General features: G+C 44.8%; 1 protein-coding gene across 1 annotated transcript in view; it reads left to right on the top strand.

The window, feature by feature from the left end:
* Positions 1 to 12,348, top strand: part of LOC144175920 (cell adhesion molecule Dscam1-like) — a 474,324-nt gene that overhangs the window by 428,932 nt on the left and 33,044 nt on the right. Inside the window, exons 11-12 of the mRNA XM_077704992.1 lie at positions 6,961 to 7,245; positions 12,211 to 12,330. Coding sequence (XP_077561118.1) covers positions 6,961 to 7,245; positions 12,211 to 12,330 — 405 coding nt within the window. The remainder of the gene's footprint in view (positions 1 to 6,960; positions 7,246 to 12,210; positions 12,331 to 12,348) is intronic.

The following is a 12,348-nucleotide window of genomic DNA, read 5'->3' as shown; positions in this document are numbered from 1 at the left end:
CATCTTGCTGCCGTCGTCGACAGAAGCGAGATATGTGCCCGCGAATCCCGCAATAATAGCAGACGGGGCGGTCACCCGGGAAGGGCTGGCGGCCAGGGTGCATGGTCGTGTAGTATCCCCGTGGCATGCTTGCTGCGGATATCGCTGTTAAGTGTCCGTGGGTCAGCGGGGCTTCCATTGGTAAAGGCGGTTTGGCTGCGATGGCCGAGTAGGACGGCGTGGGAGTCGTAGGACCAGGAGGCGTCGATGGAGTCACACCCGCAATAGATGCCAGCTCCTCTTTCACGAGGTCGCGCAGCTGAGGAGCTTCCGGGCGAAAGTGATATCGTGAGGCAGAAAGCGGGTCGCTGAGCTGCAGCTCTTCGCGGATGATTTGGCGTATGAGAAGCCGCAAGTCCGTGTCCCCTTGTGACGGCGTAGCCAGAGCAGCCGGTTGCAGACGAACAGCCTGCAATTCGTCCAGGCGCTGGCAGGTTGTGCGCACATCGCTGACGCTCGTCGGATTTTGCACCGCGAGGGCGTTGAACGCGAAAGAAGCGATGCCCTTTAGGATGTGGCGAACCTGGTCGGCCTCTGGCATGCTTGCATCCACGCGGCGGCAGAGAGCAACGACGTCCTCTATGTATGAGGTATACGTCTCGTCAGAGCGCTGAAGCCTAATGGCCAGCTTCCGTTTCGCCTCGTCCGACCGAGCGGCTGTCGTGCCGAATATCTTGCGCAGCTCCTGGCAAAAGCTAGCCCAGTCGTCGATGCGGTGTTTATTGTTCAGAAACCATGTTTTTGCCACCTGGTCCAACGAAAAGGAAACCTGCTGCAGCTTCGCCGCGTCATCCCAACGGTTGAAAGCACTGACCCGAGCATACTCATCTAACCAGTCATCGACGTCTTCACCGCGGAGCCCTGCGAAATGCGGGGGGTCGCGCTCGCGGTAGGTGACGGCAAATGCAAGAGGCGCAGGAGTGGAGGCGCCAGCGTGGCTGCTTCCGGCCTCACGCTGCATCTGTGTTGAAGGCAAACGCCGACCGGAACGGAGCTCCAGGGGTGCGCTTGGAAGGCGTTGAGGACGGGACCGAGGTCAACCTCCACCACTTGTAAGGCCGTGAGCAACGGGTGAACCGGGACGTTTATTCGGCGATCCAGTGGGTTCCGAACACCGTACCGAGAGCGATGATGATGATGCACGAGGGAAGAGGATTGGGTAATGTTAATGAGAATGATACTGTCACGGCGAGGAGGGAATGCGGGAGATTGCCCAGAGTGTATAAACAGTCCCTAAGAGTGTCCAGACCGTGGTGACACGACATATGCGCTCACAATACATACATACATACATACATACATACATGCATGCATACAAATACATACATACATACATACATACATACATACATGCATGCATACACATACATACATACATACATACATACATACATACATACATACATACATACATACATACATACATACACACACACATACAGACATACGTACTTACGTACGTAAAACTTTATTTCACTATAAATGTTTCTGCAGATTTCATGCCCGCAGAAGCGGAAATCACTTGTGGGCGGGTCGTGGCAGACTCTAGATGCTCGCTTAGGGGTAGCAATACAAGAGTCAAATCTCTTGCCAAAGACAAATCAAAAAAGGAAACACCATATACACATTACTATGATGCACAATCGCACTCATGAAAGTTCACAAAATCTTCGATTTTCGAAGTTCACACACACATGTTGTTAAGGTGACGGACTTTAACGGAATGAGGCAGCAATTTCAAGGTAACAAGTGAAACAAATGAAACCAATGTGTGGAGAGAAGGAGCTGTTTAAAATAAATCATAGTTCTTTATAAGCTGTTCAGAACTAATCACACCGAAGGAGCCATTGCTACATAAAGTGCGAATGAAACGCTAAGCAGGATTTTGTAAATATTTTTGGGACAACAAGCAGGGGGCTGAGAATAACGATCAAAGTGCCCCACTTCAGATGCTGAGTACGAGCACGGGATGTGCATGTCTTTCAGCGCAGAAGGTTCCACGTCACATGCAGATGACACTCCATAGCGCATGCCTGCGAAGAGGCATTTTGCCCTCCAGCGCAAAGATCAGTAGCGAGTTAGCATGTGGTAACAACTCTATTCCATGCGCGTAAACTCATTTTCCTTCCCTTCCTGATTGTCCTAGAACCAAATAACGACGGATAAAATATTTATAGTTCGTTTCAGAAGCTGCGTGCAGGTCTAGGGAGGCTACATTGTTGTCAACACTCCGCCCTCTCAGGCCGCGTAACTCAGTGTAAAGGAAAGCGACAATAGGCGCCTTGGTCTTGTGGCCTAGAGAGGTGATGATGAAAATGTCCTTTCAATGTGAGTTATGCATGTTCAGTGGGTGGACTGTTGACAACACTTTGACTGTAGCATCTAGAGTGCTGAACGCAGCTCCTGCAACGAACTGTAGAGCTAAGGAGCGGATAGCCTTTACCCTGCACTGAAATAGTGCCTTCTAGAGCCAAACATTCAGTATGTCTTCTGGGAGATCCGGTTTTACGGCATAGAACTTGTCGAACACATTTCTCTGGTGGTGCACGGGGTACTAATCATTTCGTTATTCAAACGCGTAAGCCTATTCAGTCGCGTAGGCTAAGTTGCGTCTGTGTTCTTAATATGTCCGTACAGTACGACTAAAATTAATTTTTCCCACTTTCCACTTTCTGCTGGCATACTTGGCCAGAACAAATAAGGACACATGCAAAAGCACACTACTCTCAAACGGGGCAACGACCACAGTATGTACAGAATTTTCCTAACGGTTTGAAGGAGCCAGCAGGCGCACGTGGTCCGGACCACGCATGCCTGGCCTATGTTACCAATTCGGCTGTTGCTGGATTTTCTGGGGGACGTAGCTACACTCTCGCATTCACCGACTCCGGTAAGTGAGAAGGACGCATGGGAGGGAGCAAAAGAGAGTGTCTCGCAGCAGAGCTACACGGAGCGAGCTACTGAGTGAATAACAGCTCAATCGACAACGGCGGGGAATGGCGACGGTGGTGCGGGTGGAGCTGCACGTTACAGTATCCCTGCTTAACCATATTTACGTAGTGCGTAGTCGTCTTTTAAAGCGAAAGTTTCAATGCCTCACTGGTGGCGCCACGGGCACGGCAAAATGCACTACCGGAAAGCCAACTTTACACAAGCACCTTCACAGAAACGCTTGCTTGTTGTCAGAATCGAACCGAGGTCCCTCCCGCTACGAAGCCGAAGTTTACCCCATTACTCCATTCCGACACGGTCGAAGCAGTTTGGATACGTATCGTGTGCTCTATGAGGTGTCTTGAGGGCGGGATGGGGAGAGGGGCGCAACGTTTTCTCGTGAGGGATTCGTTGGCTGCCATCTGAGATTGCACTTTGACTGACAGACTCTTTGCACTTTGATCGTCGAAGTTTAGACTTTGACTCCTTGAGCTCTGACCTTGATCCCAAGCCCTTTGAACTTTTGATCGCACCGGCTGTAACTTTGGTACTCTGCCATTTGAATTGCACTCAAGAAAACGTCGCGTTTCAGCCACTGTCGTCGTTCTACAGAGGGCTGCTGGAATTTTCGATTTTTCTCTTTCAAGCGTTTTTCTCGAAAAGGCGCCCGTGTAGCAAACTTGTCGGGATGAAACGAGTGCAGATGCTCTGCCTGGCGCACAATAAAACTTCAAAGCTCTCGTTGCCTTCCATTCACGGAGCTCCTTGAAGGAAACGTGTTTATATTGCTCCACGGCCACAGGCCAAGAAAGGTTCGTGATAGCACCGGCCCCTGTCCGCGGCTTTTATGCCGCCCTGCAGTTCTCTTCATCAGCCATAAAGCGCGGCGGTCATAAAAGCGCTGGGAAGTCCTCAGCCACTCACTGAACAGCGAACTTACGCAGCGAACTTACGCAGCGCCTATACATTTTGTTGCCAAAAATATAAATATTCTTTAGCCATAACTCTGGTCGTTTGGAGGGCGCAATCGAGGTTACCATGTACGACCAGCGTATCACGTCAATTTTAGCGGAAAAACGCTATAAATAAATAAAAATTTTAAAGGTGACAATGGGAATTACGTTATGCCATTCTACCAGCTTTACAGAAAGGGCTGGGTTGGAATTGCAAATCAGGGCGCCGATCCGGATTAAATTTTGTATGAAACTGATGAAAAAGTCGGAAGTGACAGGAAATTGAGAGAATTGTTAGGCACAAGAAAATTTGATTTTCGTGTTGATTGGATTTTTATTTTTGAAGAAACCAACTGGAGGCTGAGACTAAAGACAAAAGTAACCTTACAGAGTCCTCAGACACCTGGTTCACAATGTACGCAATAAAAGTTATGTTCGAAATATAAACAAATTGAAACATAATAGAACAATCATAATAGCACAATAGCACGAAAGCAGTCATTAATACATTCCTTTTGTATTATACAAAACATAGGTCCGAAATTCACAGAAGTATGAAAGTGTGCGCAGAAACGTTTGAATTCGCTCGTCTGAAGTTGCAACGATTACACAAATATGGCCCAATTACGTAATAATGCATTTTATCTTCTGAATTTTATTGGCTTCTTCATTTAAAGGACAATATCGACATATACTTCAAACACTGAACTATATATGGGTATTTCAGGCGCTTTCCTTCAGTAACGTTTCTACCGGCTTTTCAAACATACCTTACTGGCGTCGAAGTTAAATTTTTTTTTTAAATTTATTTATTATTTTGGTTGACTGGTAGAGGAAAGATTGCTAACCTTCATTTCCCATTCCCCCATGCATGGACGCTGGGCCCCCCCCTTTCCTCCAATAAACGATTGAATCAATCAATAAATCAATCATAGCGGTATCAGGTGTACAATATGTGTATTCAAGGAAAGTTATTCTTGAAACCAAACATAGAAGAATTTCTGCTCTGTCACTCGGTTTAGCTTGGTTCCGTTGAATATGAGGGCAATTTCTTTCTCGATTTTCTTCTGGTAGGGCCTAAATAATAAGTTGTCTTTGTAGTGCTCGGTTTCAATTTGTTTTTAATAACCGAATAGATAATTGCTCCAAATAAACATTTCCAATTCCGTGAAACTTAATTATCTATCAGACGTGAAGAATACGTTAGTGTCATCCGCATAAATTACAACATCTTGTGGACCTCATATATTTATGATACCGTTTACATGAACTATTAGCAATAGCGAGCCTAACCTCGAGCGCTGTGGGACACCTTGTTTCATCTCTAATATGTCTGAGCAATTGAAGTTTAGTTGAACAAACTGTTTTTTTAAGAATCAAATAGCTTTTTAAAGGTTAATTGTCGCACCATATATTCCATATCTCTGCAATTAATTTAGCAAAATATTATGATCGAACAAATCAAATGCTTTTTTTAGCGTGTAAAAACAGCCCGATTGCAAACTTCCTGTTTTCAATGTTTGAAATTGTTTTATCTTTAATGTACAGTAATGCCTGCCCTGTTGATTTAGGTTTTTGGAAACCATGTTGATATTTCGAATTTACATTGTGTTTACGAATGAAAGCCGAGAGTCTATTATAGATTATCCCCTCAAATACCATGTAGAAAACTGTCAGGACAAATATTGGCCTGTAATTTTATATATTGTGGTCTGCTCCAACTTATTAATCGGCGTCGCTCTAGCAACTTGTAGTTCCTCTGGAAACGACCGGTTGAAAGGGAGTCACACTCCACGAAAAAAATGTTATGAAAAACCATTTTGTGCCTTTATAAAAAATTGTGACTGAAATGATGCTAGTGTTGTAGCCGTACTTGGAAGCTCTATTTCCCAATATAGAGGCACTGGGCTGATAATGATTGTGTTTGGTCAATATGTGTGTTTTGAGAAATGTGAGCCAAATTTGCAAGCTTTTTTTTGGCGGGGGGAGGGGGGGCGGTTGTAGGAAATAATAAATAATTGAGGTGTTTTTTTTTAGGCGGTGCGATGTCGCAGACGTGCGTTGCAATGGGGGTGCGCAGTGCAGCTTGTATAGCACCCCAAAAGGTCTGCCGATGGAATGTTCATTTGATCATCTGCTTTGGATTGCAGGGCTTATGATGCAGCCACAGATTTCATTAAACGAATAAACGAAGCGTAACGGTCAGCCCAATCACGCAATTTGGCTTCTGTTGTGTATGCTTCTGCTGGCGTTCTCGGAAACGAGGGGCGTGGTGGAATTTTATAACTTGTCTACTATAGTGTTCAGCTGCTCTTCATCACAGCTTCCATGTGATACGTGAGACGCGCTGTAGTCACTGGCAATATGAATATTATACATTCAGATAGCTACAGCGAATAAAATGCACTTGCTGTCCACTATCGCTGACCAGCCTCTTAGACGTCTCGCCTTCAGGAACAACAGATAAATTTAAAAGTCAAACTGCGAATCACATAATTCCTGGGGGAGATCTGGTTCGTTTCTCGGAACAATGGTAATTAGAACATGTCAGATACATTTGGGGATTGAATTTTCAACACGTGCAACATTTTGGACTCAAGACCTTCCAAGTCCAAAAAACGGCAAGCCTCAGGTGTTAATTTCCTCCATTAACATGCTTGCTGCCATTCTTATGTAGTTAGACAGTGGACCTACAAGTCCCAATTTCTGGTACTTACAGCTTTTTAAAAACTTTAGTAGTGTTGAGAAACTGCCTACCAAACCAGGGAGTTTCGGTAATGGTTTTATTGCGGCTTTATACCGTGTATTAATCGGCCTAGAAAACATTTCTCACCGCCTTCAAAAACTTAGGCTAACAACTCTTTTTTTTTATCCTCTGCGGCAAAATTGTCCAAAGTTTGGCAGGAAACGATCCCTAGGATTTTCGGGAGGTCTCGTTATGATTTCCATCCACAGTGAAAGACGACGCTAGCCTGTCAATCGGCGCTTCTTACTTGTGCAATTGGCTTTTCTGTGTACTTTCTTTTCGCTACCGCAGCGCCCCCCGTGGTGAGCCCCTTCAGTTTTCCGGACGACCTCACTGAAGGGAAGCGCGCAGGCGCAGCCTGCATTGTCTCCGACGGGGACCTGCCAATCTCCATTAGCTGGCTCAAGGACGGAAGGCCGCTGGACCCTGCGCTGGCCGCGTCAGTTGCTGAAGCCAACGACTACACCTCATTTCTCTCCTTTACGGGAGTGCGCCAACTGCATACGGGCAATTACACCTGCGTTGCCTCCAACCCGGCGGCGGCGGCAAACTACACTGCCCCTATGGTGGTTCAAGGTAAGTGCGGTAGACAATCAATCAATCAATCAATCAATCAATCAATCAATCAATCAATCAATCAATCAATCAATCAATCAATCAATCAATCAATCAAAATATAAATAAATCAAATATTCAAATATTATTCAATTAATTCTAGTGATAAAACAATTTATTAGTCAAGTAAATGTTTCCTGAACAAAATCACGAACAATCAACGGTCAGATTAGACGCGCTGCTTGGAAGAAACGGCTTAAGAAAAGACGGAAGACGATGACACAAGGAGAGGCGGTGCTCAGCGAAACCGACTCCCCATTCCTTGAGGATGGAGTAATTATTAAATAGCGATTCGAACCAACTTATCTGAGAAAACGCGCGTGATACGTGAATTAAGCGGGTCTTTTCGTTTAACAAATGGTTCTTTCAATCATTCAGACTTTCGTTCTTGAAAAGGTGATCGCAGTTTCGATTACAAATAGGAGCGGTCCTGCGTTCATATTCCGCAGGATTCCGTCCTTCGCGTTCCCTGCGACGCTTCGTTTTTGATGAAGCTGACTTTCTGAAATCTTCGCTCACCATAGCAGTGATTGCAGTGGGTACTTTGTTTTCCTGTTGGAATACTAACGTTCCGTTTTCAATTGTCTACGTGTAAGGATGTAGCTTCGTATAGTCGTCCAATAAACTGGTTTAATTCTTTTATACGCGAGTTCAATCCCGGCCGTGGCGGATGTTTTTCTTATGGAGGTGAAAAACAAACCCTCCCCTCACCCCCTTGTCCGGATATCAGCGCACGTGATCAATCGCCGTTTTGGTAAATTAATACGATGTCCACCCCTACGTCTTCCCGAAGCCCTGCTGTAGTTATGGCACATAACGCCCTAAAGTATGTCATTTCTTGCGTTTATTTGGCACTTTGTTATTCTGACGGAGCACAACCTGCGTTCCTTTCTTTTCGACAACCGCACACTGTTCGGTCCCCCCCATTCATCAGCGCGTATTTTTTCGGTAACTAACTATAGCACGGAACCTGTGTATCCGGTTCGGTCTTACTAATCAAACTTCAATTTAGGCTGCGTTCAACCGTACGATTGCGCGCATTGTTGGCACTTGGAGTGATTGGGAAAAGCGTGAAGATTCGATAACAGCTAAGAAATGACGCTTCCCTTCCATTTTTTTTCAAACACTCAGCAAAGACACCTTTGCTTTTCTCTATCTTGAGATGCGGTAATCCACGCTCATTTGCTAGGATAGCTCGCAGGAGAATTGTATCTATATAAACTCGGGCACGTTTTCCTTCGCAAAAAGCACGGTAACCTTAAGAAGAATACTGACTGGACAACGCTAGCGTTTATACTGTCCGTATTCTTTTTTAGGTTATCGTCTTTTTGGCGCCAGAAATCAAGCCCCACTTGTCCCAGTACCAACTTGCCCAACTTTCCGCACTATTTAAACTCATTCTTTTTCAAGATCACCTTGGCGTATCTGCATTTTGAGGTGTGGTCTCCTTTCGCTACCAAAAAAATTGGCAGTAGCGAGGGTACGCAGGCATTGATTCATATCCCGTCCCATTGCCTGTTCACTTTGCCCGCAAATGTAGAAGAAAGCAGGGCATACCATGAAACAATGCGTAAATCGACTGGTCCTTGTCGGGCATTCATTCCAGGACGTCATATATTTCAAAGCTGTGAGAAGGATGCTGCCTTTTAACTGTCAAGCACGCCCTTCACTCGTAGATGAATACTCAAACCATTCAAGAACAAGATCACTTCCTCATATTCGTGTACCATGTACAGGTCTTCCGCCGATCGCTTGAACATTTCGGGTTGGGGCTAGTTGGTATCGGTGGTCCATGCTTTATGTAGCCCGAAACAAAAACGGACAAGCACAGAAAGACGGAACGGGCACAAGCGCTATTGTACTAGAAATATATCTTAGCTGTTTTTACTGTTTAGCAGAGCCTAGCAGAACTTAGCAGAAACATAATCTAGCCAAACCCAAGCTCTGCTAAACTATACTTCTAGTACAACAGGGCTTGGGCCCATTCCGTCTTTCTGTTCCTGTCCGTTGTTTGTTCAACACGACTCTGCAGCATCGCTTCAAGAGGTTCTTCTGTAGGGATCTCGCCACTTTTCTGCGCCAGCTTCCACGACCCTGCACAATCATCCGCGGTGGGTTACCATCTCATGGCGTGTGGTGAAGGACGTGACAGGAAGTTCATTGCTGTTCTTCAACCCCTTTTCTGGCATCTTTCGTCGATGTCGACCAAGGGCATTCCCAGTGTCCGCTTTCATTTGATTCAGCCGTTTGATGTTGGGCCACCTTTTTTTAAAATTCTTTCTCGCTAAACCAAGAGCTTTCTTGCCCTGCTCTTTCCTTTTGTTTTGGCGCGCTCCGTTTGGCTATCTAGGGTAAGCAACAGTTTCTTTTGAAAGCCGCCGCTTCTCTGCTTCGGTTTCAGATACAATCTTGCCCATCGTACTTCCCGAACACGGTTGTGCTTCCCTTTATCCTGTATGATGTTGGTCACGGCATGTTCCAAGCTTAGTACCTGGACAGGCATCTCTGCCCTGTGATGAAATTCTTTATCTTGGATGAGTGTGTAGTTTGTGTCTCTAGACAAATAGAACACCCGAGACTTGATGTGGTCTCCCGTCCTTTTCGTCGATATGGCTTTCTGGGAATCCTTCCAAATATGTTTGTGACTGTGCTTTCGCCGAGAGCTTCTGCAAGCTCAGAGAACCAATCTAAGGCGCCCGGTCCCTGCGTAGCGGCACACGTATCTTGGGTTTAATATTGATATAGACGCACTCGCCTCCACTTTCACTCACAAAACTTTCACCGCCATGTCCTCGATCTTGTGGCATAGATGCGGGACCGTGGCTGTCTTTTAGGATTAAAAAAAAATTCACTAGCGTCTAATGAACCTTTTATGTATTTTTCATTTATTTACTAATTTATTTATTTATTTATTTCAGTACCCTAGGAGCATGCCAGTGCATTACATACCAGGAGATATGGTTATGCAACACAAAATTGAGAGAAAAAATGCAGGCAAAGGAGAAGCTACAAATGTGAATACACGAAAACATGAACGCATACCAAAATCAAGATACCAATACAGCGAACAATCAGAAGTTTTAACTAATCAGACAGTATGACCAAAATGTTCCTCTAAAGAGAACCTCAAAGAAAGAAAACTAATAAAGCACTTTCCGCTTGAAGGTGACAGAGTAAAGCGGCCTCACGATGTACAACTAATCAAAACTATCAGAATGAACTGCGCAGTAGCAGCTGTTTTGATTTAAATTGATCCGAGAAATCAATTAACAAATGAATCAGTCATTCAAGTAATCGATCCTTTAACCAGAAAATTATAATCAATCGATCTTTCAGTTTTAGCTAAAGATTACTATCATTTCATAGCTTTAACACAAAGTTGGGCAGGTTGGTACTGGCTAACAATTTTTTCGACAACCACCAAAAATAACGCGATAAAAGCAAGGCGAAAGACGTACGACAAGGACTTACTGAGAACTGCTACTTATTTTGGGAAAAAAAGAACGGTGTCATCACAGAAACATTAACGCGTCGTCCTGGGCATCAGAAGAAACGTTACAAATATTTAATATCCGACAATTTTCACAGAGCCACTGTCCTCTCCAAGCATCTAGCCACTGGGCCACAGAAAATTTGGGAAGCATTTCACTCCAGAAAAGCAGAAAATCTCAATATTACTCACTCGTACAAACTATTATCCAGACAAATAATCAGTTTTCTTAATCTCACTAGATCGTGTTCCGCTTGAACCAACGCGGGTTTTGATTTGTAATGGTGGTAGTCATGGCAAAAAGCTAGCCTACTGCATATTTCTGACATTGCAAGTTTTGTTCCTCTGAATGAGGGGAATTTTGTAGCAGCGCTTAGTACAGCGTATTCTGTCTCCGTTTTGCCGCATTATTTTCCATGCTTTATGAAGAAATTTAAATGCAGTATTATCACGTTTGGCTTCCACACAACTGGAGTTCTTCAAGCCGGCATAGAGGCAAGCACGAAAGTTATTCCGGGATTGCAGACGGGCCAATCTTTAAACAAATGAAGAAGCCGCTAATAAAATACTGCTTCTCGATTTTTATGGGCGTTGATGATTAGCAGGTAACTTCGTACTACCGCGGTTGCAACCCATAACACGTTTACATCTAGCTCTTTCCCTCTAAATATTTACTGTCCAAGTAACTCTTTTTTAGCGGGCCTTTGCTTCGGTTTTGTATCTCCTCTCGCTTTCCCGCGAATTCGTTGTAGATTTGGAGGACTGTTTTGTCTTACTCACCCTTCTATATGTTTTCTTAGAATGTTTTCAATGTGTGGCATTTGTGAAATATTGAGTTTCTCTTTTCTCAGTTTCTCTTCTCTTCCGTTTCTCTCTTCATTTTAAGCTTTTTGTGATTGCGCTGTCTCTTGGGATTTATTACGATATATTCGCTTAGGTGATGTAACGACGGCGTCAGTTGGGCGAATACTGAAGAGCTTCGGTGAAGAGCTTCAAAACGCCATTGCGCAAACTTACATACTCGAATACCCATGCGGTAAAATAGCACAATGCAAACTTCTGTAATAAACCACTTTCTTAACGTCTGAACTTCTCCTTGAATCTTTTTTTCCTCGGGCTGAATAATCAGACCCACTCTAAACCCGAGATTAGCAGTGCCTCCGTCATCAAGAACAGAAGGGACTAACACGACTATGTGACTTTATCTTCTCAGTTAGTGTTGTTTCCTAAGACATTAGGTTAGATCACTTCTTTTTACACCGCTAATAGCAGGTAATGCGATTGAGAGCAGTTTGTGCAAAACACGAAGGCGACAAGCATCGAAGGCCGCTATGCAACAGAAAAGTGGCTATGATTCTTTTTGTGCCCCTCCTAGCTTTTGTACACGCGCCAGCAACAGCAGGTAGTGTTAAAGTTAAGGGTGTTGTTTTATGTAGTTCCCCCAAGCTGGCGCCAAGAGCCCGTGGACAAGGCCACCATCATGGGCCAGCCGGTGACCTTCGACTGCCAGGCTGACGGCTTCCCGGTGCCTGTGATTCGTTGGAAGAAGGCGCAGCGTGAGTACGGAGTCCGAT

Source organism: Haemaphysalis longicornis, unplaced genomic scaffold, assembly GCF_048455015.1.
Source record: "Haemaphysalis longicornis isolate Haplotype H1 unplaced genomic scaffold, Haemaphysalis longicornis Haplotype H1 scaffold_3, whole genome shotgun sequence".
Taxonomy (NCBI): Eukaryota; Metazoa; Arthropoda; class Arachnida; order Ixodida; family Ixodidae; genus Haemaphysalis; species Haemaphysalis longicornis.
This window is presented reverse-complemented; position numbering and strand designations above follow the sequence as displayed.